This window comes from Culex pipiens, chromosome 2 (assembly GCF_016801865.2).
Source record: "Culex pipiens pallens isolate TS chromosome 2, TS_CPP_V2, whole genome shotgun sequence".
In the NCBI taxonomy this organism is placed as follows: Eukaryota; Metazoa; Arthropoda; class Insecta; order Diptera; family Culicidae; genus Culex; species Culex pipiens.
The window spans coordinates 118520386-118547996 of NC_068938.1; the positions used below are offsets into that span (position 1 = coordinate 118520386).

At 39.8% G+C, this 27611-nt stretch overlaps 1 protein-coding gene and 1 long non-coding RNA gene across 2 annotated transcripts; one reads left to right on the forward strand and one right to left on the reverse strand.

Annotated features, from left to right (window-relative positions):
* LOC120419399 (uncharacterized) lies at positions 1–27611 on the forward strand. The gene is made up of 6 exons (XM_039582076.2): positions 1–238; positions 25448–25793; positions 25850–26106; positions 26167–26203; positions 26257–26907; positions 26969–27611. Exons 2-6 carry the CDS (start codon positions 25478–25480, stop codon positions 27034–27036), a joined length of 1329 nt encoding a protein of 442 aa, XP_039438010.1. The 5' UTR covers positions 1–238; positions 25448–25477; the 3' UTR covers positions 27037–27611.
* Positions 19218–20735, reverse strand: LOC120419407 (uncharacterized). Its single transcript, XR_005605710.2, has 4 exons — positions 20351–20735; positions 19977–20288; positions 19626–19920; positions 19218–19532 (listed from the first exon to the last, which is right to left on the reverse strand). It is a non-coding gene; the product is annotated as an uncharacterized LOC120419407 (long non-coding RNA).

Consider the following 27611-nt stretch of genomic DNA (forward strand, 5'->3'; position numbering starts at 1 on the left):
TCCGGTGCCAGTCTTATCGATTTTTATTAGCAATTTCCAGGGCAACAAGAACTCTGTTGATTTTACTGACTTTGTTGAGTTATTTCTATTCTTTAAGGTTTGATGCAGATTTAAATTCCAGCTGAAAAATATCGTTTTCCTTAAGCAAATATAGAGCCAATGCGACGTTTTTAACGATACTATAAACCGGAAACACAAACAGTTAAGGCAACAGAAGTGCAACGTGGCTGATTGATCGGTAAATTAAAAATTATGGTGAAAATGTGATATTTTTTTTGTTGTAACTATGAAACAAGTGCTTAAAATGTAGGAGGAAAACACAACATTAGGATTTCAAAAAAGATGTTCAAAAACAAATCGCCCGATAGAATATCTTTTTACATCGTGTCATTGAAATGTCATTGATAAGTTGTGGGTATGATTACGACAGTGCATAAGAATTTGTGGCCTCCTAGATTATAACAGTTAATGCAAACGTCGTTACCATGGTAACCAACGTCATTGCCTATTTGGGGCAAGTGTTCAAATAAGAATGAGCTGATTTGTGAGTGTCCAGAAATCGAAAACTTTGCATTTAAATTGCTCCATTTTACAACAAGTGTAGTAGCTATTCAAAAATGGATAATTTATTTTCATTAATTGTACAAAGTATTAAAAGCCAAGTGTCCAGTAATAGACATTTTAAAACATTCATATTCCTGAGTAAACTCCTAATGCTGTTGAAAAAATCGATTATCTAGTTTAAAAGGGAAACTAGACAGATAGTGTTCTAAATTCATTTCTTCGAACAGCAACGGTTTGTCAATTGATTTTTAGTTAAATTTTCTACAATTTTCGTAGTGTAACGAACACCTGCGACTAATTATTACAAGAGCTTGTTAACTTGTCCTTATTCCACTGTGAATAGCCACGTGGTTTTATAAATTACATGCCTCATCAAAACATTCAACTGGTGCGGGTACAATTTAAATTCAATCAGAAAGTAACACTTGTGCCAAATGCTGCGCATCTAATCCAGCGGCAACAGTCCACCCCTCCCGGCATTGTGCAGCCGACTCGACAAATTCCGTAGTGCTGGCGGTGTTCTGCACGTGTTCGTTGAAGTCACCCCCTTTCGGGTGGGATAAATTAAATAGACACTCATCACTCGTGAGGAGGGTGTGAAATCTATGTTTATATTGATATCTTGTTGTACTACTCGGTAATGAAATAAAAGATTACTTTTTGTTTAACAAAGATATTTTGCAGATTAGTTTAGTTCGCTCAAAATGGAAATCATTTAGTGGCTCTTAAGACAATGTTGTTTTCAGTTAAATAATCTGAATTTAAAAAAAAAAATATTGCATTTGATCAAAAAATTTGTTGCTGTCGATGGCACATTTTGTCCAAACACAAATAAACTCGCACTGATCCCGGGATTAATAATGGAAAATGATTTCGGTGGAATAAACTGTGATAAATTGTTCCCTTGATACTCTCCGCAAACACCCCTTGCTCTATTTAAACACATGTACCTACCCATAGCTAAGAGCCACGGTCTGTCCAGCCAAACTAATTCGGCATCTTTCAAGCAGCTCGGAGAGTAAAAAGGGGCGTAATTGACATTGAAGAAGATTTGGACATGTTTTTGCGGCGGTATGTTAAAATATGCGAGCCTCGTGAGGGTGGGTGGCAAATTGACAATATGCTTATTCTTTTGTTCAGTTAGAACACGTGTTGATTCAGGTGGCTGGTAAACAAGGGATTTTTTTTTGATGATTATAATTTTCTTTCTTTTTTTTACTGCTTTGCATGTGTGACTTTGCTTAAATTCTGAATAGTCTTCAAAGATTTAGAATCACTTTGTCTTCTTCGGTGAAGATTTTGGGAACTTCTGCGTCAACTAGCTGTTTCGAAATTGTGGGATAACCGCTAGACATTTTTTTAAATTAATGTTTATTCAGTTTTCTCAGTTCATGTACATTCATTCAGTTTAAATATTATTGAGTGTCCAATCACAATCGGTAACTTTTCACAAAAAAATAAAAACAATGGAGAATGGGGAAATTTTTATGGGAGCTGTTCCAAGGATGTACACGAACGGGAGAGACTTTATTCGAAATATCTCGCCGAGACATGAAAAAAGTCTTCTGGACGAACTCTCTAAACCCCGGAGTTCAAAAGTTACAAGCTGTTCTGCCCATGTTCGCATAAATGTCCCATATGCAAAAACAGTAAGCTGAGAAAAACGCATTTGAAGTTTGTCCCCCGCATAAGGGTACGTGTTATGTTTTCACGAAAAAACTGGATTTACTCCTGATTTCTAGAACAAAGTACTGGATGCTATAGGCTCTTTTGAAAGAGCACACGATTTTGAACCAAACCGCATTAATAACTCAAAAGTTATGAAAATGCATATGGGACATTTATGCGATCATGGGCTGTGTTGAAGTTTTAGTATTTTGGGTTAAAATGTACAAAAAAAACGTATTTTTGCTATTTCTAAAATCACTCTTAAAATCCTTATTTTATTATGGATTTCAATCATCTTGACTTCATTCGACGCGTATCAACAAAAACTATAAGTTCTGATATGTTTTAGCATGATTGGAACATAACTTCTCTTGCCTTCATACGTTTGAGCCGTTTGTGCAAGAGACTTACCATAGAAACGAGTAGAATTCAAGGGTCATCCTAGGACTCCCTGCAGTTATGATCTGTGGGTCTACTACCGTAACTAGCAAGATGTCTAGTTGTTTTGACCACTGATCATACCCGCATAGCTTCAGTCAGTATGGTAGACTGCTTTTTAATGTGTTGCGATATCTTGGGTCATCCCAGGACTCACTGGAGTTAACAGCCACTTATCATAACTCCAGGGAGTCCTTAGGTGATCCAAGACAGCCCAAGTCATTAACAAAGTAGTCTACCATACTCACTGAAGCTATACGGTTATTATCTGAACAGCAAAAAATCCGATGGTAATATCGCATGCAAAAGCATGCACATCACCTTTGTGAGCAAAAGCATGTAATATTGTATGAGAAAACGTGTACACAAAAAGCATGTACCGAAGAAAAAAAATCAGGTCTGCTCACCCCAAAAATAACATCAATCCGGCGAGAGTCATATTCAGATTACCAAGTCCGCGCCCCAACCCTCTCGGCTATCTCGCCGCTGTGGAAATGATTGGATCAATGTCAATGTAACAGTAGGTTTTCCGTACGTTGTATACTGTGTTAACTGCATACGATGTATGGGGAACCTACAGCTACATCGGTGAAGATCTAAATATATTTATAGCGGCGAGATAGCCGAGAGGGTTGGGGCGCGGGCTTGGTAATCTGAATATGACTCTCGCCGGAATGATGTTATTTTTGGGATAAGCAGACCTGATCTTTTTTTTCTTCGGTACATGCTTTTTGTGTACACGTTTTCTCATACAATATTACATGCTTTTGCTCACAAAGGTGATGTGCATGCTTTTGCATGCGATTTTACACAGATATTTTTTACTGTGTGTGGTAAAAAAATCACTGACCTCTTGTTTGTTACGGCGGTAGACCCACCGGTCTTAACTCCAAGAAGTTCTTGGATGACCCAGAACATCTCAATAAGTTGTTACAACAATGCACTGTAGCCTTCCATACTAACTGAAGCAGTCTGGGTAGGATCCGTATTAGGATGTAACAAAATTGATTTTTTGGCGGGCATTCAAGGGTTTGTTCCGGTGGGCATACTGAGCCCAAATCCCAAATATGAGCTCGATTGGACGTAACAGGAGCTGGCGCTTCGCCCTTCAATTTTAAATGGGATTTAACTCGTAAAAATACTTTTTTTTTCAAAATGTCTATTTTTGAGGCACTTTGGCCACCAATGCGTTTACCAAAAACATTACAGGCGTGTAGGCCAGATCCTTGCGCATCTTTTGGTATAAATAACATTTATGTTTGGAGCTCCCTAGAGCTTGGTACAAAGTTTGGCATTTTTTCAAAAAATCGGCCCCGGCAAAAAAGATATGCGTTGCACCTCGCGACGCCCGAGACGCCATTTATTTGGGATTTGGGCTCAGTATGCCCACCGGAACAAACCCCTGAATGCCCGCCAAAAAGTCAATTTTGTTACACTCTAATCCGTATTCAAAATCTTCAAGTTTCTACTCGTTTCTATGGCAAGCCTCTTGCATAACCGGTTCAAACGTATGAAGACAAGAGAAGTCATGTTTCAATCATGCTAAAACATATCAGAACTTATAGTTTTTGTTGATGCGCGTCGAATGAAGTTAAGATGATCGAAATCCATAATAAAATAAGGATTTTATGAGTGATTTTAGAAATACGATTTTCTTGTACATTTTAACCCAAAATACTCAAACTTCAACAACTTGTAACTTTTGAACCCCAGGGTTTAGAGAGTTCGTCCAGAAGACTTTTTTTCATGTCTCGGCGAGATCTTTCGAATAAAGTTTCTCCCGTTCGTGTACATCTTGTGTACATCCTTGGACCAAATCCGCCCATTCTTCTTTTATTTAATGAATCAACCGCTTACGGCTAACTTCATAAGTTTTTGTATATATTTTCCTTTTGACATTTTAATAGATTTTTTACTGCTGAGCAATTCTCTCCAATTTCCGGAAATGGATTTTATTTGTGTTTTTTTTTATTTGACTTAACCTATTAGGGGCCTTCACTATGATCAAAGAAACATTTTTTTTTTCATTGATACACCCATACCGTAAGCGGATGATTGATACACCCATAACGTAAGCGGATGACTCTGGGTTCGATTCCCATCTGCTCCAACCTTCCATCGGATGAGGAAGTAAAATGTCGGTCCCGGCCTTGGTTTTTTTTTTAATCTTTGTCCTCTACCCTAAGAGCAACCTTACCAGCGTGAGTATTAGGCAGGTTTTAAGGTTTTGTAACGCGTGATAGTAACTTTGCTCGCACACCGGTCGTTGCCAAATGCGTTGCTAAACTAAAACGTAACGCCTCGGTTGGGAGCGAGTTACCATATTTGGCAACACGCTAGCAACGCAACTAAAACTTTGAACTGTCAAAGTTCAAAACAAACTAGATAGAGTTTGGCTTGATTTTTTTCGGGTTTTGTCGGTGATTGCGGATTGAAGTGTTCCGGCGGAAAAATATTACTTGGTTCGACGGAATATGCAGTTTGAATTGTCCGTGCGTGACTTCGGTGGCCCCAGCTCCTGGAACCAACAGGATGAGGTGGAATAAGCAGCTATTTTGAACCGGCCGCAGCGGATTCAACTTCTCACCTGGCAGGGCACTTCCGTGTTTTCAAATCACGCAGCGAGTTGAACACAATAACGGCCACGCAGCGCAGAATGAAGGACCGCAGAGGTGGGGTACGTACGCCGACGAAAACATCTGGAGGTACGGCGGTCGGGACCGGTACTGGCCGCAACGTTAGAGTTTGCTCCGACCGGAGCAGATTTGTGACGAATGCCATCTTGGACGTGAAACGCGAGTTTGCTTCCAGGTTCCAGATCGTTCCAGATTTCTATGACCCAGAAATGTTTTTGGCTGCCAATATTCGGAATCTTGACCGATTTTGGATGTCTTGGCCGCAAATGAAAGGTTAGAACGTCTACTTTGCGATTCCGACTGGCAGAACCGTTTTTGGGCACTGTGGCCACCGGGAACCTGCTACAACCGAAAAAAGTCCTTTTTGTGGCCCCGACTTTGAGGACCTGTATCTCCGGAACGATAACACATAGCGGGTTGCTTCCAGTTGCATTTGACGGGTAATAACCTCAACTTTAAGCTCCCGTAGAGATGATTTGTCAAAAGTGGACACCGGTTCCGTTAACCCGGAACATCCGAAAAACATGATTTTTACAGCTTTTGTTATAAAATCAACACATTAGTAATTTTTTTCAACCGGATTTTTTGTAAATTATTACATACGTACACAACAAACTACCCCTGACTGTTTGGGATCGTTCCGGCCAACTGTGGCCAATCCGGAACCGGTTCCAGGGTACCACCAAAACGGTTCCAATAATGGTATCGCTAGAAATCCATCATGTTGCATATCAAACTTCATGAAATTGAAAATTATGACCATCTAAGGTCATGCCGATATCCTCTGACCCAACCTGGTTACACCGGAAGCGGTTACCAGTGGCCAGTGGGGGACACTTCCGGAGTATGCAAAGAACCCTACCATGCGACGTATCAAACTTCATGCAATTGAAAATTATGACCATCTAATGTCATGCCGCTATCCTCTGACCCAACCTGTTCACGCCGGAACCGGTTACCGGTGGCCACGGGGGGACACTTCCGGAGTATGCAGGGAAGCATATCATGCGACATATCAAACTTCATGAAATTGAAAATTACGACCATCTGAGGTCATGCCGATATCCTATGACCCAACCTGGTCACGCCGGAATCGGTTACCGGTGGCCACTGGGGGACACTTCCTGAGTATGCAGGGAAGCAAATCATGCGACATATCTGTTGTATCCGAGGGTGGCGGAGGCAAGGCGGGACGGATGGCAGCAAAGATTAACAAGCAACTAACTATTAATACATTTATTAAACTAGGTTTAAGTATAAAGAGTAAATTCCACGTTGTTGCTCTGCTTGTGGTTGTTGTGAGAATGACGTTTGTCAGCGCGGCAACTCGGTCGCGGAGCGCACCGTCAAGGTGGTGTCAAACTGGTGGTGACACTCCCGGCGCACAGTGTTGCCAGAGTATGACAATATCAAACTTCATGAAATAGCAAATAATGACCATCTAAGGTCATGCCGCTATCCTGTGACCCAGCCTGGTTACGCTGGAACCAGTTGCCGCTGGCCACTGGGGGACAATTCCGGAGTATGCAAGGAAGCATATCATGTGACATATCAAACTTCATGAAATTGCAAATTATGACCACCAAAGGTCTTGCTCACGTCCAAGCTTCCTTGCACCGTGCGGTACACGCGGTTCACTTGTACCTCGGTTTTGCTTTGCGCCTGCTTTGTTCGGTTTACACCCGTACCCGACTCTCTCGAGCCGAGGGTATTTTGGTTCAACGTACCAGCGCACCACGACAATCTCGGCTCGTCGCCTCGGTTGTGTGTCTGGCACTCACCCGAGGCATGAACCCAACGTATGAACCAAGGTGCTTCACTCGGCACGAGCCGAGGTACGTGCCGTGGTACGCGCTGGCGGTACAAACCGGTTTCAATACCACGGCGCGTACCACGGCACGCTGGGTTCATGAGATTGTCGTGGTGCGCTGGTACGATGAATCGAAATACCAACATACAATGGGATCAGGCTCGTACCGAAGCTAGAAAACCAAACCCGCGGTGTGCGTTGGCACTGGCGCATGGGAAGATTGCCCACGTCTTTTAATCCAACCTGGCCGCTGGGAAACAATTGCTGATGGCGATGTCCTCCGTCCCATCCTGATTAATTTGGAACCGAAAATGGGTTGGGAATGGAGGAAATTTGTGGAATATGCTGTTGCGTTTAGAATTTTTGTATCCAAATTTGAGTCAAATTAAATCTAAGCAAAGACGAGCGCGCTCCAAGCAATCATTGTTTTGGCCAAAATGCCGAAGTGCGTCCAAACGTGCAAAAGAAACTCACCACTTCGCTCTTGCTCGCGCTGTCAAGCTGCCCGCTAAGCGCGTCGCTTGTGAAGAGAGGGAGAGAAAGGAAAAATCTAAGCAGCTCGGGGTCGAGGCATCGTGCACAACCACGGCTCGGCCATTGCTCTCTCGCCTGGTCCGGCGGACGGATCGTCCCGTGACGGCCGGCAGGAAAAGTCCGTAACCTTGAAATCAAAACCGCGTGTGTGACCAGCGGCTGTCGCGGAACAACTTGGCGTCTACGATCCGCAGCCAAGCTCGCGGGGCAACGAAACCGGCAGCCAACAACGCCGGATTGGACGTCGCGCAAAATAACGGGACTGCGGACCGGAGGAGGAAACACCCCCAGCACGAACGGGGTAAGCTGCAAGATCTTCAATCCGTGGAATCGAAAATCACAACGCCATTCCACAGGGTGTTTTTGACGAGGGCGAACTCATCCCAGTCGGTTTGGATATCGGGCCGCTTGCGGAAGCCCGACAATGGTCCGACATCGGGTCGACACGTGGAGTTTAGAGGCGGAAGGTTCGGGGAACGATTCGGGCTGGCCCGTGCGGACCGGTCAAACCGGTCAGAGACAGCGAAAGCTGCTGGAGTCGGCGTGTGGCTGCGCGGCACGATCGGGGACCGCGGAAACCTGGTGGTCGCCGGCGGAGAATGCGGAAGAGGACGCGGAAGCAGCCGCAGAGCGGCGCACGTGGAGGATGCTGTAGCGGGCGAGCGTGAGTAGCGAGGGTGAAAGGAGGAAGAGCGCTAAGAAGAGCGTGAAGAAGAGCGCGAAGAAGAGCGCAAAGAAAAGCACAAGGAAGAGCGCAGAGAAGAGGGCAACAAGAAGAAGAAGAGTTGTGGGTAGAAATTTTGGGTTGAATAGATGTTTTTGCTCAAAATAACGCCTTTTTACTTCGCCTTCAGCGATCAGAGTTGGACGAGAAAGATTTCTTTGTTACAAAATGGCGCCCAACTAAAAAACCCACACAAGCTTAGGCATTTTAGTCTTGATTGTGCTGTAATGTAGTTTAATTGTCGGGAAAAGCAAGCTATGACAACAGACGCGGTCTGTGAACAAGAATTTAAACAAAACACGCAGGACGGTAAAGTTTTGGAGGAGTCTTCCAGTTAGTTGTGGTAGATTAGCTGACAAGGTCGAAAGGTGGCCATTGGGGGAGTATAGCTGGAGACGTTTTGGGTCATGCAGGAGATGACCATCTGACCAAATGTTTGAGCAGAATACGCTGCTGTGTATCGTTTAGTACCGTGATGTTTCGATCAAAACAATCTGGGGAGCCTTGGGCTTCCGCACTTTAGTATTGTTGAGTTTTTGTTAGTTTAATTATGTGGCGTAGGCCACGGGTCAGTCGGTCTCCAGCGTGCTTCCGAAGGAAGTAGGATCTCTAGAATTTTCCGTGTGGAACTTTTGTCCCACACGGAAAATTCTGCCTAAAGGTCAAGGTTGTGTTGCGTTTAGAATTTTTGTATCCAAATTTGAGTCAAATTAAATCTAAGCAAAGACGAGCGCGCTCCAAGCAATCATTGTTTTGGCCAAAATGCCGAAGTGCGTCCAAACGTGCAAAAGAAACTCACCACTTCGCTCTTGCTCGCGCTGTCAAGCTGCCCGCTAAGCGCGTCGCTTGTGAAGAGAGGGAGAGAAAGGAAAAATCTAAGCAGCTCGGGGGTCGAGGCATCGTGCACAACCACGGCTCGGCCATTGCTCTCTCGCCTGGTCCGGCGGACGGATCGTCCCGTGACGGCCGGCAGGAAAAGTCCGTAACCTTGAAATCAAAACCGCGTGTGTGACCAGCGGCTGTCGCGGAACAACTTGGCGTCTACGATCCGCAGCCAAGCTCGCGGGGCAACGAAACCGGCAGCCAACAACGCCGGATTGGACGTCGCGCAAAATAACGGGACTGCGGACCGGAGGAGGAAACACCCCCAGCACGAACGGGGTAAGCTGCAAGATCTTCAATCCGTGGAATCGAAAATCACAACGCCATTCCACAGGGTGTTTTTGACGAGGGCGAACTCATCCCAGTCGGTTTGGATATCGGGCCGCTTGCGGAAGCCCGACAATGGTCCGACATCGGGTCGACACGTGGAGTTTAGAGGCGGAAGGTTCGGGGAACGATTCGGGCTGGCCCGTGCGGACCGGTCAAACCGGTCAGAGACAGCGAAAGCTGCTGGAGTCGGCGTGTGGCTGCGCGGCACGATCGGGGACCGCGGAAACCTGGTGGTCGCCGGCGGAGAATGCGGAAGAGGACGCGGAAGCAGCCGCAGAGCGGCGCACGTGGAGGATGCTGTAGCGGGCGAGCGTGAGTAGCGAGGGTGAAAGGAGGAAGAGCGCTAAGAAGAGCGTGAAGAAGAGCGCGAAGAAGAGCGCAAAGAAAAGCACAAGGAAGAGCGCAGAGAAGAGGGCAACAAGAAGAAGAAGAGTTGTGGGTAGAAATTTTGGGTTGAATAGATGTTTTTGCTCAAAATAACGCCTTTTTACTTCGCCTTCAGCGATCAGAGTTGGACGAGAAAGATTTCTTTGTTACAATGCAAGGAACCAAGTTTGAAGTTTCTTCTCGAACCTAAGATTTAAAAGGTTTCAATGGGAAGAGCTCAAAATCCTTCTTATTTTCCAAGGAACCTTCCATCCCAGGGTTCGGACTGACGACCTTTGGATTGGGAGTCCAACCGCCGCCAGGGACTACACCGGAGGAGGCTTGGTTTGGAGTGTTGTTTGTACTTATAGCAGGGAGAAAACTCCTAAATCTGGAATGATCAAATGACCGTACAACAACTGAGGCTGGAACCGACGTTCTACTTCCCCATCCGATAGAAGGTGTGATGACACATTACTCGTCTTAAGAAATGTGAACGGGGTCGGGGACTGGGATCGAACCCAGGCCGGCTGGGTGAGAGCAATCACACTAGCAGCTACACAACCGAGCCCGATTACCATTCCGGAACCATTTCATTGATGGCGGTTTGAATTTTCTGTAGTAGATAAATTTAGTTGAACCTTCCAAAATTACCTAACTTACAGACCCTCCGGAAGTGTCCCCCAGTGGAAACCCGCATCCGGTTCCGGAGTGACCAAGTTGGGTTATAGGATATCGGTATGACCTTAGATGCTGATAATTTTTAATTTCATGATGTTTGATACGTCGCGTGATATGTTTCCTTGAATTCTCCGGAAGTGTCCCCCACTGGCCACCGGTAACCGGTTACGGAGTGACCAGGTTGAGTCAGAGGATATCGTCATGACCTTAGATGGTCATAATTTTCAATTTCATGAAGTTTGATATGCAACATGATGGGTTTCTAGCGATACCATAATTGGAACCGTTTTGGTGGTACCCTGGAACCGGTTCCGGATTGGCCACAGTTGGCCGGAACGATCCCAAACAGTCAGGGGTAGTATGTAGTGTACGTATGTAATAATTTACAAAAAATCCGGTTGAAAAAATGTACTAATGTGTTGATTTTATAACAAAATCTGTAAAAATCATGTTTTTCGGATGTTCCGGGTTAACGGAACCGGTGTCCAATTTTGACAAATCATCTCTACGGGAGCATAAAGTTGAGGTTATTGTAGGGATTATGGGTTGCAGGATTGAATATGTAATAAATTATTAAATGAGTATTTATTATAACATTGATATAATTCATAAATAATAGTTAAGAGCGCAACAAAAAGTGCAAACCTTCATGAATATTGCCTTGTTAGCTGATTGCGGATGGAGTGCGAGAGCGCGCTAGCGAGCTGCGAGAGAGAACAACAAGCGAGAAAACAACGAGATGCGCGCGGCTGGCGAAAGAGAGAATGAAGATTGTCAAATCAGTTTTGTGGTTAATTTCTGTGGAATAAGACGTGTTGTTTGTTAATTGCAAAATATCTGTGTTTTTATTATAAAAGAAAGTCCCCGATCACGACAATGGCACAGTCCGGTAAGTCGAATCTTTTGATTCATGAAGGATCATTTGTTTTGCTTGAATTGTTGTGTTGTGAAATCCAACAGTTTTGTTTACCTGCCAGGATGCAGGTCCAAAGTTTCGCTTTGGTGTTTTGCCTGTGTTTTGAAACAGGTAGATGTTTGCTTGAACTTGTTATTTGAAATTGATAAAAGGCATAAAACTATCTGCGATAATTGACGGTCTTGAATTTAATGAATGATTTGCTTGTTGTTGTGATATTGGGAACGAATGTTTTGTTTTGAAGTTGTAAGTTTGGCTTTTCGTTGTGATAATTGAAAACCAATGTTTTATTCTAAGTTAATGGTGGAATTTGAAGGCAAATAATTTGTTCGAAATTTGATTGTTTTTGTACAATCACATTTTTGCTTTAGATTTGATTGTTGTTGTTTTGATTGACGACCAATGTTTTGTTTTAATTTGATGCAATGTTTAATTGTTGTTGTGGAAATTGAACTCCAATGTTTTGTTACGAATTAGACTTAATTTTTTTTTTCTTATTTTTGTGATTGATGAAAATCAATATTTTGTTTATAATTTGACAAAAGATTTGACAAGATTGTGGAAATTGAAAATCAATATTTCTTTTTGAATTTGATGGAGGATTAGTTTGTGATTGAAGGTAGATAATTTGTTTTTAATTTAGTTGTTGTTTTGGTAATTGAAATCAAATTTGTTGTTTGAATTTTATAGTTGTTATTATAATTGACGACCAATGTTTTGTTTTGAATTTGATGCAAAATTTGATTGTTATGGATTGTTGTTATTATTGATGATCATTATTTTTATTTTGGATTGGATGCTGGTTATTTTGGTAATTGAAGACCAATGTTTATTTTTGAATAAGATAAATATTTGCTTCTTGTTAGTTTTGTTTTAAATTTAATGAAAGATATGCTTGTTGTGGCAATAACTTGATGCAAAGTACAATAAAATCACAAATTACAAAATTTACAGGTTTAATTTTGATTGAAAGAGTTGATTGTTGATGAGGGAATTAAAGACCAATGTTTTGTTATGATAAGATGACAAATTTGCTTATTTTTGCGATAAATGAAAACCAATATTTTGTTTCGATTAAGATACGAGGTTTGATTGATATTGTGGTAATCGAAAACCAGTTATTATTTTGAATATGATGATAGATTTCCTTTTTGTTGCGGCAATCGAAGGCCAAGATTTGTTTTCAGAATTTGAGTTTTGTTATTATAGAAAGGTATTTTTTTTTCGATTTCAAATTTCATGCAATATTTGATTGTGGTTTTATGATGGGCAATTTTGAGTTTTAAATTTGACGCAATATTTGATTGTTCATATGGTAATTGATGACCAATGTTTTGTTTTGAGGTTGATGCTAAATTTGATTATTAATTTTATGGTTAATGAAAAAATGTATAGTTCTCATTTGAATGAAGATTTGATTGTTGTTATTATTGACGATAAATTTTTAATGTGAATTTGATGCAATATTAGATTGTTGCTTGATGCTGTGGAAATTGAAAACTATCGTTTTAGAATTCTAATGAAAATTTTATAGATTTATGCAGAAATTGACAATCAATGTTTTGCTTTGAAATTTGATTTGAGCAACGTTTTTTGCCGTTATAATTGATTAGTCATAGTTAATTTTGAAGTCTCTTCTGTGTTGGAGACTGACAAACCTCTGCGATGGTAGTCAGAAAAAAAGTCTCCTCTGTGTTGGAGCCTGACAGACCTCTGCGATGGTAGTCAGAAAAAAAAGTCTCCTCTGTGTTGGAGCCTGACAGACCTCTGCGATGGTAGTCAGAAAAAAGTCTTCTCTGTGTTGGAGCCTGACAGACCTCTGCGATGGTAGTTAGAAAAAAGTCTCCTCTGTGTTGGAGCCTGACAGACCTCTGCGATGGTAGTCAGAAAAAAAAGTCTCCTCTGTGTTGGAGCCTGACAGACCTCTGCGATGGTAGTCAGAAAAAAAGTCTCTTCTGTGTTGGAGCCTGACAGACCTCTGCGATGGTAGTCAGAAAAAAAAGTCTCCTCTGTGTTGGAGCCTGACAGACCTCTGCGATGGTAGTCAGAAAAAAAGTCTCCTCTGTGTTGGAGCCTGACAGACCTCTGCGATGGTAGTCAGAAAAAAGTCTTCTCTGTGTTGGAGCCTGACAGACCTCTGCGATGGTAGTTAGAAAAAAAAAGTCTCCTCTGTGTTGGAGCCTGACAGACCTCTGCGATGGTAGTCAGAAAAAAAAGTCTCCTCTGTGTTGGAGCCTGACAGACCTCTGCGATGGTAGTCAGAAAAAAGTCTCCTCTGTGTTGGAGCCTGACAAACCTCTGCGATGGTAGTCAGAAAAAAAAAAGTCTCCTCTGTGTTGGAGCCTGACAGACCTCTGCGATGGTAGTCAGAAAAAAAAAGTCTCCTCTGTGTTGGAGCCTGACAGACCTCTGCGATGGTAGTCAGAAAAAAAGTCTTCTCTGTGTTGGAGCCTGACAGACCTCTGTGATGGTAGTCAGATTAAAAAAAATGAATGATCTGTGCTGGTGTTCTTTGCGAAAGCAGTCAGATAACAATCTCCTCGATAAAGGAACCCGACAGACTTTTGTGATGATTTTTTTTTAAATAACTTCGCAGAAGGAGCCTTATGGATTTTAGAAATATATTGTTCAGCAAATCTTTTCATTCAATTAAGAACCGTCTCTAACATCACAAAAGAAATTGACCTAAGAAAATGAATAAATAAATTTAAATGTGAAAGTGAGCACTTTTTGGTATCCACAGATAAAGCAATATGTATTTTGGAGTTATGTCTGTGAACTACCCAAAAAAAATGATTTTAAATTCATCGAATAGGACTAAAACGGTTGTCACTTGATATAACACTGGAGTTGTCCTCTCTTGAAAGATAAACCTCTAAATTGAAAGACGTTAATGATTAAGTATTCCATATTGATAGTAGTTATGGTTAATTGTTACTTTAATCGATTTACTCAGCTGTGATACAAAAGTTGCTTGAAACCCAACATTATTTCAAAGGGAAGTAAAAATTTAAGTAATTGTTAACACGAACAATACATTATTAGTTAAAAAAGGTAAAATAATTCACTTAATAATTAATTTGATGCATTTTTAAATAATAAATAAAGGAATGATTAATCATCAGAAATTCTTAAAATATAATTTAAAGTGTGAGAGCGTTGCGTCACAAGAGAAAATAATACAAATATTTAAATATTAATTTTGAATTTGAGAAGTAGGAGTGACAATTTGAGCAACGAAAAAAAAAGCATAATTAAAAAAACTAGGAAACATTTATATTTATTATATAAATTTTTATTTTTCAATGCAATATCTGTGATTTGTATCAAAATAGTTCAAAATCATTCATTAATTTCGATAGAAATTATATTTTAACAATGTATCATTTTATTGAGTTAAAAAAACACTTTCAGAATTTTTGTAAAGTAAATATATCAAAATTAAATTAAAAGAAACATTATTTTAAAATAAATTAAAGAAACTTTGGGGTTCTTTAATCGATTGTACTTAAATATGAAACCAAACTTTTTCAAATTACATAACAGGAGTTTATCAGCAAAGAAAAAGTTAAAATTTTAAATAAGAAAAGAAACCATTGACAGGGATCGTAAAGATCGTGATTAAAAAAAAATAAGTTTCTGTGAACAATCTACTCAAGTAATATATCAAAGTTGCTTGGAACCCATTTTACATTACGAGAAAAATAAAACCAAATATTTAAAAATAAAACATTAAAAAAATCTTTCAGCTGTTTTTAAGGTAAGCAAGATACGTTTTGAAGGAATTTATGGTTAGGATATTGTCTCCTCCGTGTTGGAGCCTGACAGACCTCTGCGGTGGTAGTTTGAAAAATGTTTCGCCTGAGCTGGAACCCTTTGAGAAAGTAGTCAGATTGCAATCTATACATCTATGCATTACAAGAATAATTGAATAAAATATTTTTTTTTGTTGTTATCTGATAAGCACAGTACATTTTGAAGGTATTTATAAATAAAATGACCTTAAACATTGTTTTGATCATGATTAAATGTAACATTAAATAATCTAATCTACGGTAATATCAAAAGTGCTTGGATCCATACCTTTAGCTACTTTAAATACAATTTGAAGAGAAAATTAATTTGACATATAATAGAAATCGAATATAGCGGAACGGCATTTATTTCAATTTATATATTTTATTTTTATTGCAACAATTTACCACATGATTTTGTTTTATTCATTAGAATAATATTTTCTGAACTATGTTTTGTTTCAAGATAAAAAAAAATATTATTAAGTAGACATAACAGAGAAAAAAAACTATTCGGTAAAAACTATCGTTTGTTTGGTTAAAAGATCGCGTAAGTGAATATTAATAGAAAGTTCAAAATTTTTAATATAAAAGTTGAAAAATGTTGATACTACCATGCATTTACAGATCAAAATCGTTAAATCGGTAAAAAAAATATTTAAGAAAGCTTTTTTGGCAAGAATAAACAACATTTGATTTTATTTTTTTTATAAAAAAATGTATTTTGTGCAGCAAAGCACATTTTGAGCATTAATTGAATTATTTATATTATTTTTGCAATTTGCTTCATTTATTGAGATTGCTTTTTAAGAAATCATCCTAAACTGAAATACGGACTATTTTTTATTTTATGAAAGTGTACCGGTACTGATGAAAACAAATTCTTTAAAAATATTACTGATTTTGCATTTTAGTAATTTTTGCCATGATTTATTAACAGTTTCAAACTTACTTAAAATGTGGTAATTTTTGATACAATGTTAAGCGGTGTATGTACATCAGAAGGAACCGGTCAAGAAAAAAATCAAATGGGCAGCAGTAGAAGCGAAAGCAAGCCAGATAGGGTGAAGAAAAGCCCCAAGAAAACGCTCCCTCTCCTTTGTTCTGCTGTTCGTAAACCTTCCTTTCCTTCCGATCTCCATATTAGTCTTTATATACAAAAAAAAGTTGTTTGTTTTAGCAGTACAGCTTGGCTGGGAATAAATTACAGAAAAGTACAGATAAAAATATTGAAAATGAGGAAGGAATAAGCTTGCTTGTGGATCCATTTTGGGTGTTTTTGGGTATTAATTACAAACATATACCTTTCGTCACGACTGCATTTGTATGTATGTATGTATGTATGTATGTATGATCCCCATACCCGCAGGCAACTTGGTCCTGGAACACATGTGAGCGCTAGGTGAACAATTCGATCATCTTTTACTCCGTAATCTGTACACCCACGTGCATAAGTTTTTTTGCACGAATTTTTATGCTACAAATACCGGCGCATAAAATACAATGGTTTCCCTCTTCCCACCCCAAGCGCCGGAAATTTGTAGCGGGTGTAGGGACACTTTGCATAGACGCCCTTGCTCCCATCACGTCACTGAGGGTATGGAGCGACGAGAAATTAATAAGCATGCCCCCTCAGTCGAACCTTCATTAGAGAAGCAGGCAATCCACAACTCACAGCGAACGACCAAGGGAACACCCTACCGCGTATATAGTAAGATTGGCGTGGTTGGTCTTTAGTGAAATGTATGGATGTTAGAGTGGATGGAAGTGTCAATTGAAAATAAAAATGGAAAGCTCTCACCAAATACGAAGAATCTTCGAAACCAGCTCATTTCCGATCGTTTCGCCACATGTCACATGAATCTTGACTTTTCTTGAATCCCTGTCTTAATCAGAAGAGCTTCCGGCAGCAATCCTGATACCGCACGATTCACTGCAAGCGACCCACTTTAATGAGGATGAATGATGATCACCACCCACATCTGCTTCGACAATTCTTGAAAAACGACGTCGCCATTCTGGAATTTATGTTGTCGAACTGGAACCACTGGCAACGCTCTAGCTGATGGCCACTTCGTGAAGTTACCCAGGTCCTGATCTTCTTGTTGCTGCTGAAATCTCCTCCCGGTGGAGCAACTCTGCCGAGTCGAGAAAGTCGTATTTCAAAAATATCACCGAAAAAGTCTACCTTTCACTTCCATCACTTCAACTACAAATGTCTTGAACCGAAAATTATAAAGAGATCTCCGTATTTTAAGAAATTTTACACTTTTAAAGACGATTAAATGGAAAAAAACCTTTCGTCACGACTGCATTTAATATTAAAATCAGTTTATGTTTAACTTCAAGTCCCGTCTGGTGGATCAATCGGACGTGGCACTGGGCTGATCGATTTGAACTCCGTGGCGGGCGCACATAAATTCAAAGTGTAAATTTGAGTAAAAACAATATCTGTGCCTGTCATAGTTTTTGTTTCAGATTTTTTTAAAATAAATAAAATAAATTACCACATTGTATATATTTTTAGAAATGTTTATTCTTTGTTTTATATGGTACACATGAATTTAAAACTTTAAAAACGCCAGGATTATGCTTCATTTGTTAATTAAGTCAGCAACATGTTAGATTTTTGAATTTAGAACACATTGTTTTATATTTCATATTCACAAAATGATAATAAAGAAAAATAATTTGATTCCATTTAATTCGAAATGTTTAAAAAAAAAATATTGCATTTGAATTTGAATTATTATTTTTTTAAATCGTGTTGTGTTGCTTCAGCAATGTTTGTAAAATTTGCTTTTTAATTTTAAATTACATAAAATTTAAAGAAAATCAGGTAAACAATCACTAATCTCGTATTGCATAAAAAATTGATAAACCTGCGTTTATTCGAGAAATATTTGTGGTTTTTGTTTTTCTCCTCGTTTTTTTTCTTTTTCTTATATTTTCAGGTGTTTTAAATTTTCAACCTCATCAGTGCATTCCATTTTCTACAACTCCTGCGATCGGATGTCAGTCTCTTGGACAACATAGATGAAACATTTCGAAGACTGCGCTTTCGTATTTAGATCAGCATGAAAACAAAGTCGAGGAACCCGACGAAAATCTTTTAGGAAATTTAAAAAAAAACATTGATTGATTTAGCATTCATGCAATTTTTCTGTTAGGAATTATGATTGATATTCGTCATCTTGAGAGTAGAAAAGAGGGAGAATGTAGGGATTATGGGTTGCAGGATTGAATATGTAATAAATTATTAAATGAGTATTTATTATAACATTGATATAATTCATAAATAATAGTTAAGAGCGCAACAAAAAGTGCAAACCTTCATGAATATTGCCTTGTTAGCTGATTGCGGATGGAGTGCGAGAGCGCGCTAGCGAGCTGCGAGAGAGAACAACAAGCGAGAAAACAACGAGATGCGCGCGGCTGGCGAAAGAGAGAATGAAGATTGTCAAATCAGTTTTGTGGTTAATTTCTGTGGAATAAGACGTGTTGTTTGTTAATTGCAAAATATCTGTGTTTTTATTATAAAAGAAAGTCCCCGATCACGACAGTTATAACCCGTCAAATGCAACTGGAAGCAACCCGCTACACAGAAAAAAATATTCCTGTAAATTTACATTATTTATCATGTACCAAAAGGTATCATGATAAATGATGTATATTTACATTAGATTCATCGGAAATTTACATGTTTTTCATTGTAAACGATTCAATCCAAAAAATGAGAAATCGTGTAATTTTCCAATGAAACTAATGTAAACTTACCAAACAAAAAATTTTTTTTTGCTCCGTTGAATCCAGAATCTAGTACACTATCGTTGCGTGTGTGCTCCCTTGTACTATGGTTGTTGAAATTCCGACTTTGATGCTACAAGTGAGCACACAAACATCGATATTCAGATTCAAGATTCAACGGAGCAATGAAATCCAAATTCAACTATAAATCAGATTGATTATTAAAGTGACATTAAGACTGGGGAACACACTTACAAGGATACTACTGTAGAAATGCTGCACCTTCAAATTAATGTGCTGTACAGAGTACATGCCGATATGTCGTCCAGCGTGCGGTTCTGAAAGCTCGAGAAAACTTAGTTCTTCAGCAGCAGGTTGTCCTTAGGTTTGTTCTCCACCAGTTAAACTAATTATGCCTGGGTAAGAAAAGAACGGACGTGGCCTGGTCGCCATTGCGGAACATGAATAATCATGTTGTGCAACGTCGACTGAGGTATCGCAAGAAGGCACAACTCAATTAAACAAACTTACTAACCTTAATTAACTCTGCAGGTGTTACTGACGCCGAAGACGTCGTAAGATCTGGTCCCCGATGACGTACAGGGAGGTCCTACGATTGACTTCCGGCGCGAGCCTTCTGACCACCAAACCAGTCCTCCATTTTGATGGTGTGCACGCTACTGGACTATCCGAACGTTCCGTTCGTTTTCAGATTTGTCGTACTTTGTCGTTACCCGTCCTTGCGGTACACGACAGGAAAGTTGACTAATTGTTGGTTCAATGCCAAAGTAGGAATTTACAGCGACTACTGTCCAGGATGTTGATGATTTCTGTAAAATCAACAGTTATTATTGTTGAGAAGATCAATAGAATTTAACATACTTACGTCATAACCCTTAAACTGGTGGCTGCAGTGGTAGCGAATAAAGGAGGCTCGACAAATCCGGAAGTAAACCTGCAACTTGGCCATTATCTCAACCGGTATGTTGTGTTTTCGTTGGACTTCTAGGACTTTGCTGTTTCCGGGCGAATCTTTGAGCATCAGCAACGTCGGTTCCAGGAAGAGTGCGCTGATCGCTCACCAAACCCTCGAAATGTTCGTGACACGGGACTACAGCCTGTCGAAATCGCAAACAGCAAACATTAAAAACAGCTCTCGGAAACCCCTCCTAATCACTTCACTAAGCAGTGAAAAGTCCTAAATTAAACGTTATTCTTTAACCATTTTCAAATTGATTCCAATTTCAACAGCAAACTTACCTTTTTTTGAAGATAAACTACAAAAACCATAAAAAAACTGATGCGCACAAGATTTTTCGATTGCTTTGTTGAGATTGCGGTTTGTTTTGACGTTTCCCGGCCGTAGCGGACGCCGCGGCTGGGTTCATCCAGTTCATCGTGTCAGCAAAGTCTGCAAGTCTGGCAGATATTTTTTTTTTTTAGAAAAAGTCTGTAGGCTACTTTAAGCCAAACAATGTGAATAGGCAGAAAAATATGTGTCTCTTGTTATATTTTTAAAACGATGGCAAATTATTTTGAATACATTTTAGAAGTAAATTCAAGCTAAACAATGTTATGAGGCTAAAGCCGAAGTGTAAACAAATAGTCCATCCAACTCGCTCCTACTGACGTGAGAAGGATAGACTGATTGTTTACACTCTTGGTCTTTGGCCCAATTACATTATTTAGCTTAAATTAGTTCAATAATAAGTTTTTAACGCCCTACTTCATTCAAGCCAAATTAGTTTTTTTTAGACTTTATGTATTTTTTATGCATGCAAAAAATGCTTTTAGAAATCAAAACTTGCTGGGCATGCCAATTCAGTACTGCTCTAAACAAGGGCGGTTAGTGAGTTGGTGTGAAGCGCATTTCTGGAGTTTTTTTTGAAAAGGTCCAATAAACCAAATTTCCAGTTTTTGCTTTTTGGGTGTTTTTGAAACCGCCTTGAGTCAGGGGTATCAAAAAACACCCAAAAAGCAAAAACTGAAAATTTGATTTATTGGACCTTTTCAAAAAAAACTCCAGATTTGAATCTGTCAAGCATTGGCCAATCTTTAACTCATGCAATACATTGTAATGGCGCCGAAGCCGAAATGTAAACAAAGAGTCTATCCTGCTCACATCAGTTGATGTTTACATTAGGAACAAGGGAATGATGGAAAGAGAGGAATCACAAATCCGTATAAATAATTTCAAGATTGTTCAGGTGTAAACCGAAAACGCGATCAAAAATTAAATTAGAAGAATAAGGCCTTTAACTGCTTATTTAATTGTCAGTGTACAGGCCGCCGCACGTTTGAATCATTTTCTGACGTACATTCAATTTTGCAGTCCAAAACCAGTAACTAAAATGAAAAAAATAAATTCTTTTTTCAAATTTTCTTTTCTTGATTTGTGTGCACCTACGACGAGGACCAAGATTGTTTACTTTTTGCTCTTTGGTCTGACAGTCTTGGTCTGACAGATTTGGTCTGACAGCTTTATCATGGATTTTGGTCTGGTCTAGGCGAGGGATAGGACACAGCACCTTCCTGATTAGGAACGAGCAGTATAGATTCTTTGTTTACACTTCGGCTTCGGCCTATTACAATGTTTTGCTAGAACTGGACATTCCGCGGTTTGATTTGCTGCAGATTTTGGTCTTGACAGTTTCAGTCACAGGGAAGTTGGCCTTGCGCACCCAGCTCGAACTGTCAAGCAAGTGTTAAAATCTAGCAGGAACAAAATGCTGCCGTGCAAAGAACATAATTTAAAAAGTTTTTCTGAAACAATTCCATAAAGCAGAAAATTTTAAAGAACCAATTAACTGTCAAGCTGGTCATGCGTCATGCCAGACTTGACATTGCCATAAGAGATTCCATCCGTAAACCGATTTTTACCGAGAAGAATCTGAACTCACAATTATGGTCCATCTAGCTTTACCGGAAGAAACTGATCGAGAAGTGTCGCTGCTCTTGGTGAATCTTTTCCGGCGGACATGCATGCATGCTGAATATCCAAACAAATGCCGCTGGAATTGCACATCAGCTGTTGGGAGTGGACGTTCCGGTGGTCACAGAAAACGGTTCATCTGATCTGATAAGTTTGGTGTAGACTTCCTCTACGGTAAGAAGACGCTTATTAAATTTCAATTTGTGAAGCATTTGCTCAAAGCCGACACTTTCTTAACTTCAATCTTTTCAACACTTACCAAACATCTAATTGTCCTAAACCGGAGCTCAAGAACACTGTGGACCAGAAACATTCCCGATTACCGTATTAATGCAAGCGCATTCAATTAAAACCACTTTAAAACGACCGCTCCCTAACAGCAACTGTTTTGTTTTGATTTGCTGTCACTCGATAAACAACAATTATTTGGGAAATTTACATATGTTTCAAAATTACATTGATACATTTTTAACATCTTATTCAAGATTTACATGATTCAGATCTTTTTATAATTTGCAAAATCTATTGTATTTACATGAGATTTGTTAATTACATGCAAATAGATTTTACATGATCGCTTTTTACATCTGATTTGGCAATTTACATACAATTTCAATTCTACAGATTCGAAGTTTACATTGAAAACATAGTTTACATGACGTGGAAATTTACATATTTTTTTCTGTGTATGTGTTATCGTTCCGGAGATACAGGTCCTCAAAGTCGGGGCCTCAAAAAGGACTTTTTTCGGTTGTAGCAGGTTCCCGGTGGCCACAGTGCCCAAAACCGGTTCTGCCAGTCGGAATCGCAAAGTAGACATTCTAACATTTTATTTTCGTGATATTTGATATGGGAAAACTTTTATTAAAATCACCAAACAAAATAATTCAGTAACCACCGGTAAGGTCAACGACATCTGCCAAAGGTTGCAGTCTCAAAAACTGCTGTATGCTGATGACTTGAAGATCTTCCGTACCGTGGCGTCCACCATTGATTACGTCGCTCTTCAACAGGACATTGACGCGATTCAGGAGTGGTGTAATCTCAACGGAATGAAGGTGAACCCCAGCAAATGTAAAAGCATCAGCTTCACCAGATCACCCGCTCCAATTCGGTACGATTACACCTTCGACCGCCACGAAATGGACCGAGTCTGCTCAATCAGGGATCTCGGTCTGCTGATCGATCGCAAGCTGAGCTTCTCGGAGCATGTCTCTTCCACAACAGCTAAGGCGTTCGCGTTGCTTGGATTTCTGCGTCGCAACACTGCTGAGTTCGAGAACATCAATGCCCTTAAAACGCTCTACATCACCATGATTCGAAGCATCTTGGAGTACGCTGTGCAGGTGTGGGCGCCGCACCACGCTAATCAACGTGATCGCTTGGAGAAAGTTCAGCGCCGTTTCACTCTTTATGCCCTTCGCCGTCTGCCTTGGAGGAACGGCGTTTGGCGGTCGAGCTACAGCGACAGATGCACCTTGCTGGAAATGGTGTCACTAGAAAAGCGGCGAACCTTCCTTCAACGGATGTTCGTCTTCGATGTTCTGACCGGTCGCATCGACTGCCCGCAACTCCAAGAAGAAATCACGGTGCATAGACCAACGCGGACGCTGAGGAACCAGCCCCTTCTGAGGATTCCCTTCCATCGTACTCTATATGGATACAACCGACCAATTGACCGATGCTGCCGAATTTTCAACTCCGTATCTGACGAGTACGAGCCTAGCATGACCAGAGAACGTTTCAAACGAAAAATTCTAGCTCTTTGATGCGATGTGATATTTTTATGTTATTTGACTGTTTAATTCTATGTTAGTTTTTAAGATATTCAGTCTGTGCGACTCTGGTCGAAGACGGTGAACAATAAACATGTGTGTGTGTGGTAATTAATTACCGTGTATCTGATGCTCCCAGAGGGAGCAGGGGGTTCAAGTTGCCACCGAAAAATCGGTGGCGAGGTGACCGGGCGGGATTCGATCCCTGATCGTCTGCTTGAAAGGCAGATCGCTTAACCATTCGGCTAAGTACCCAGATTGCCGGCCTTGGTTGTTAGGCCGTTAAGTCATTCCAGGTGTAGGAGTCGTCTCCATGCCATAAGTACAAACAACACACCAAACCAAACCTATTCCGGTGGAATCGCTGGCGACGGTTGGACTCGCAATCCAAAGGTCGTCAGTTCAAACAATGGGGTGGAAGGTTCCTTGGAGTAGAAAGAGGTTTGGGTGCTCTCCCCATTCAAGCCTACGGACTCCTAGGTTCGAGCAGAAACTTGCAATAGAGACCAGAAAAGACCCGGGGGTCGTTAATGTGGATGGTTTGATTTTTTTGACACCCATACAAGTTTCCATACAATTTTGGTAGCTGTCCATCTAAAATAACGTAAAGATTCAATTTTTTTTATCGTTTTAGTGTTACACCTCTTGTAATTTCCTAATAACAAAAACAATTTAAATAACATCGAAAATCTTTCAACGTAGATTTGTTCTTAGATAGTTTACTAACATTTTCCCAAAATATGAGGGATTTTGATTAACACTACCTTTAATGCCAATAGTTTGAAAATTGACCCAATCTCACCCCTTAGAGGGGGTGACATTGGGTCAAATGAAACTAAAATGATGCTCAAATACAACGATATGGTAAAAACAAGTCATCCAACAGTGTTTCTTGTTCGAATGAATCGTATTGACATGCTACAATGTTTGAAGTGGAGATTCTCAAACATTTGGGTAGTTTTCGAGCAATTCCAACAAAAATATTAGAAAAATGATTTTTCAAGAGGTCATTTTTGGCCAAAAACGTACCACAAATTTGGACAGCTGCCAAAATAACAGGATTTGTTCTAGGAACGAGATTTTTTTTCAGCGAAGTCATCTTTAGATGTCCCCTACACAACCCTTTTAGCAGAATTCAGTTTCATTGAGAAGAATCTGAGAAATGGTAAAATCCGTAAAATAATCACTTTGACCCAATCTCACCCCCCAGACCCAATGTCACCCCCACTGACGGTATCAGAAAAAATGCCGATTTTGAAATTAACTTATTTTTTTTAATCAGTATATCTGTTTTTGGGGACAAATCCCCAACTTTTGAACCATAGAGAAATATGGGCAAACATTTTGCAGCCGAGTCATACATTTTTGAAAAAATAATGTTTTTTTTTTTGTTGAACCTTACCTAAAATATATTTTTGTCTACAGTCTTTATGTTAAATCGAATTTGCAGTCGAAAGAATAAGTGCACCGTTTTCGAGATATGGTCAATTAAAGTTCGATTTTAACAAAAAAAAATGCTGTTTTCGGATTACAAATTTTCTGAGATAAAGGTAGAGATTCAATACAACAAAATGGTACTTAATTAAAATATATAACTGATAGAGTAATAATAACAATAAACTAATACAAAGAATACATTTTAAATCTCAGACCTCCTAACTGGTGAAACTTACCAGCATTATGGATACTGCATATTCAGCCGAAATAATTAACAAATTCAGCAACATGAATCTGCAAAACAAGCCAAGGAACGCCCCACAATATGGAATGCTCACACCAGAACAGATATCTGATGCGCACAAGCCTCTGGACATCCGACCACAGTCTTCGTTCATTCCTGCGATTTGTAATTTTCAAACTGCTAGGAAAATGGCCCAGGAAAACTTAGAGCATCAACCATTGCCAGATGCGGTTATGGACATTGCATTTCGGAAGGCTCAGGTAGCGGGTTCGGCAAATCCTGGGATCGCACTGGAAGTGGGTCCGTACGCGACCGGTGAGTTTGATTTTTAAAGAGGCTTGATAAAATTAATTGACTTAAACATTTTCAAGGCGTTGGGAGCAAAAACTACAAAGCAGGTCCAACAAAGTGTACAAAATACAGAGTTTATCGACCAAAAACATGTGGAGTTATTCCAAAACCTTTGAGCGCGTCCGGCATTAAGGAAATTGTACCCGAATTCAAGAAACGGTCAAAGGTCGGCGCGATGGATCTTGCTATTGGGTGGGATTATCGAACAAAGCAAGAGCCTCGACGGGCACTCTATATGGACGGTTCAAAGGCTTCGGTAGCACCACCAATATTCGAGGTATTTTTTTCTTGAATTATGTTCTATGTTTCCTCATCATTTATCATCTCGAACAAACAGGTGGTCGAAGCGCCGAAAGAGCTTAATTTGCCCAACGGTAAGTATTTATTTGAAATATTGTTGTAAACTAAAACCCTCTTTTTGATGCAGTTGTACACTCTGGTGGAGTATTTTCAAACACGCTGGGTGAGGAAGATTTCTTCGATCGGGATATTATCCGGCAGCACGATGAGTACACTAAAAATTACACGCTGGCTAATCGCTGCAAATGTAACAAAAATGATAAACCAAAAACACCAACTTCCGGAAACAAACAGGCCAAGTCTCCACGGCCAGAGGCCCAAAGTGATGAGAATGTTGCCAACGCTTTACCGGAAATGGCCGAGTTACCGGAGCTGGTTCCGCAACGCAGCAAGAGCACTCCGAACATGACTCAATTACTGGACCAAGAAGTTAACATGCCAAGCAGCAGACAACGGTCTCCGAATGAAAAGCAAAGGGACAACAAAATACCCCGCCTGTGTCACTCCAACCAGGACGACGAGTTTACCTATAAGGTCCAGCACGAGTTCCGGTGCGCGTTTAAGGCCGGCATACCGCAAAGTAATTCGTCCGGAACAGTTGCTAGCTTTGACAGTGGCATCGGGAACTGTTTACCAAAAAATGAACCCAAGAAGCTTACGGTCCCCAGACCAAGGGATCCGTACACTAAAAAGAATTATATAATAAACACGCTGGCCCCTCCCTTTGCTTTTTGGAAAAAGGGCTCTGGATATCCAGACTATTGGCGTTTAGTGAGTGGTGAGTTTCGTTACTCGTTTAGTGTGATAGTCAATTTAATAATACATACGTATATTTTTAGTTTATCAACATGCTTATAAACCAGCGGATAAAAGGAAGTACCCGTTGATAAAGACGGTTTATCAATAGTATACAAACTTTAGTGAACTTGATGAACTGGATTACATTGATGGTTTTAAAAATTTCAACTTCCTTTCAACAGTCATGTAATTAGCGAAAATAAATGTTTGATTCAAAAATGCGGTTAAGGCTACCAACTCTTTCTGAGCAAAAATCCGTATACTTTACCGACATGACACCATGGTATAACAAAAAATGTCAAGGAATTATTTAGATAATTTTGGAATTTGGGAATTAGACATATTTTTGTTAAACGTTTAAAAGTTTACGAAATATCAAGTTTTTTCTAGAGTTTTTATTGGAAAGGTCCTATAAATACAAGCACATCACAAGGTTTTCACAAGCTTTAGAAAGCCTTTTGATCTTTTATTTGATAAATATGTTTAGTAAGGAATTTGAAAAGAACAATTATTGACAATCAAGTTTGAACTGAGGAAAACCCCAAACTGACAGTTAAATAAAAATATCAAATTAGCAAAAGCTTTGACCCAATCAAAAAAGCAATGGATTTTTTAAAAAGTTGTTAAAATTCCGTACAAATCCGTACTATGCGAAAAATTCCGTACAAAAATTCCGGCCTGTTT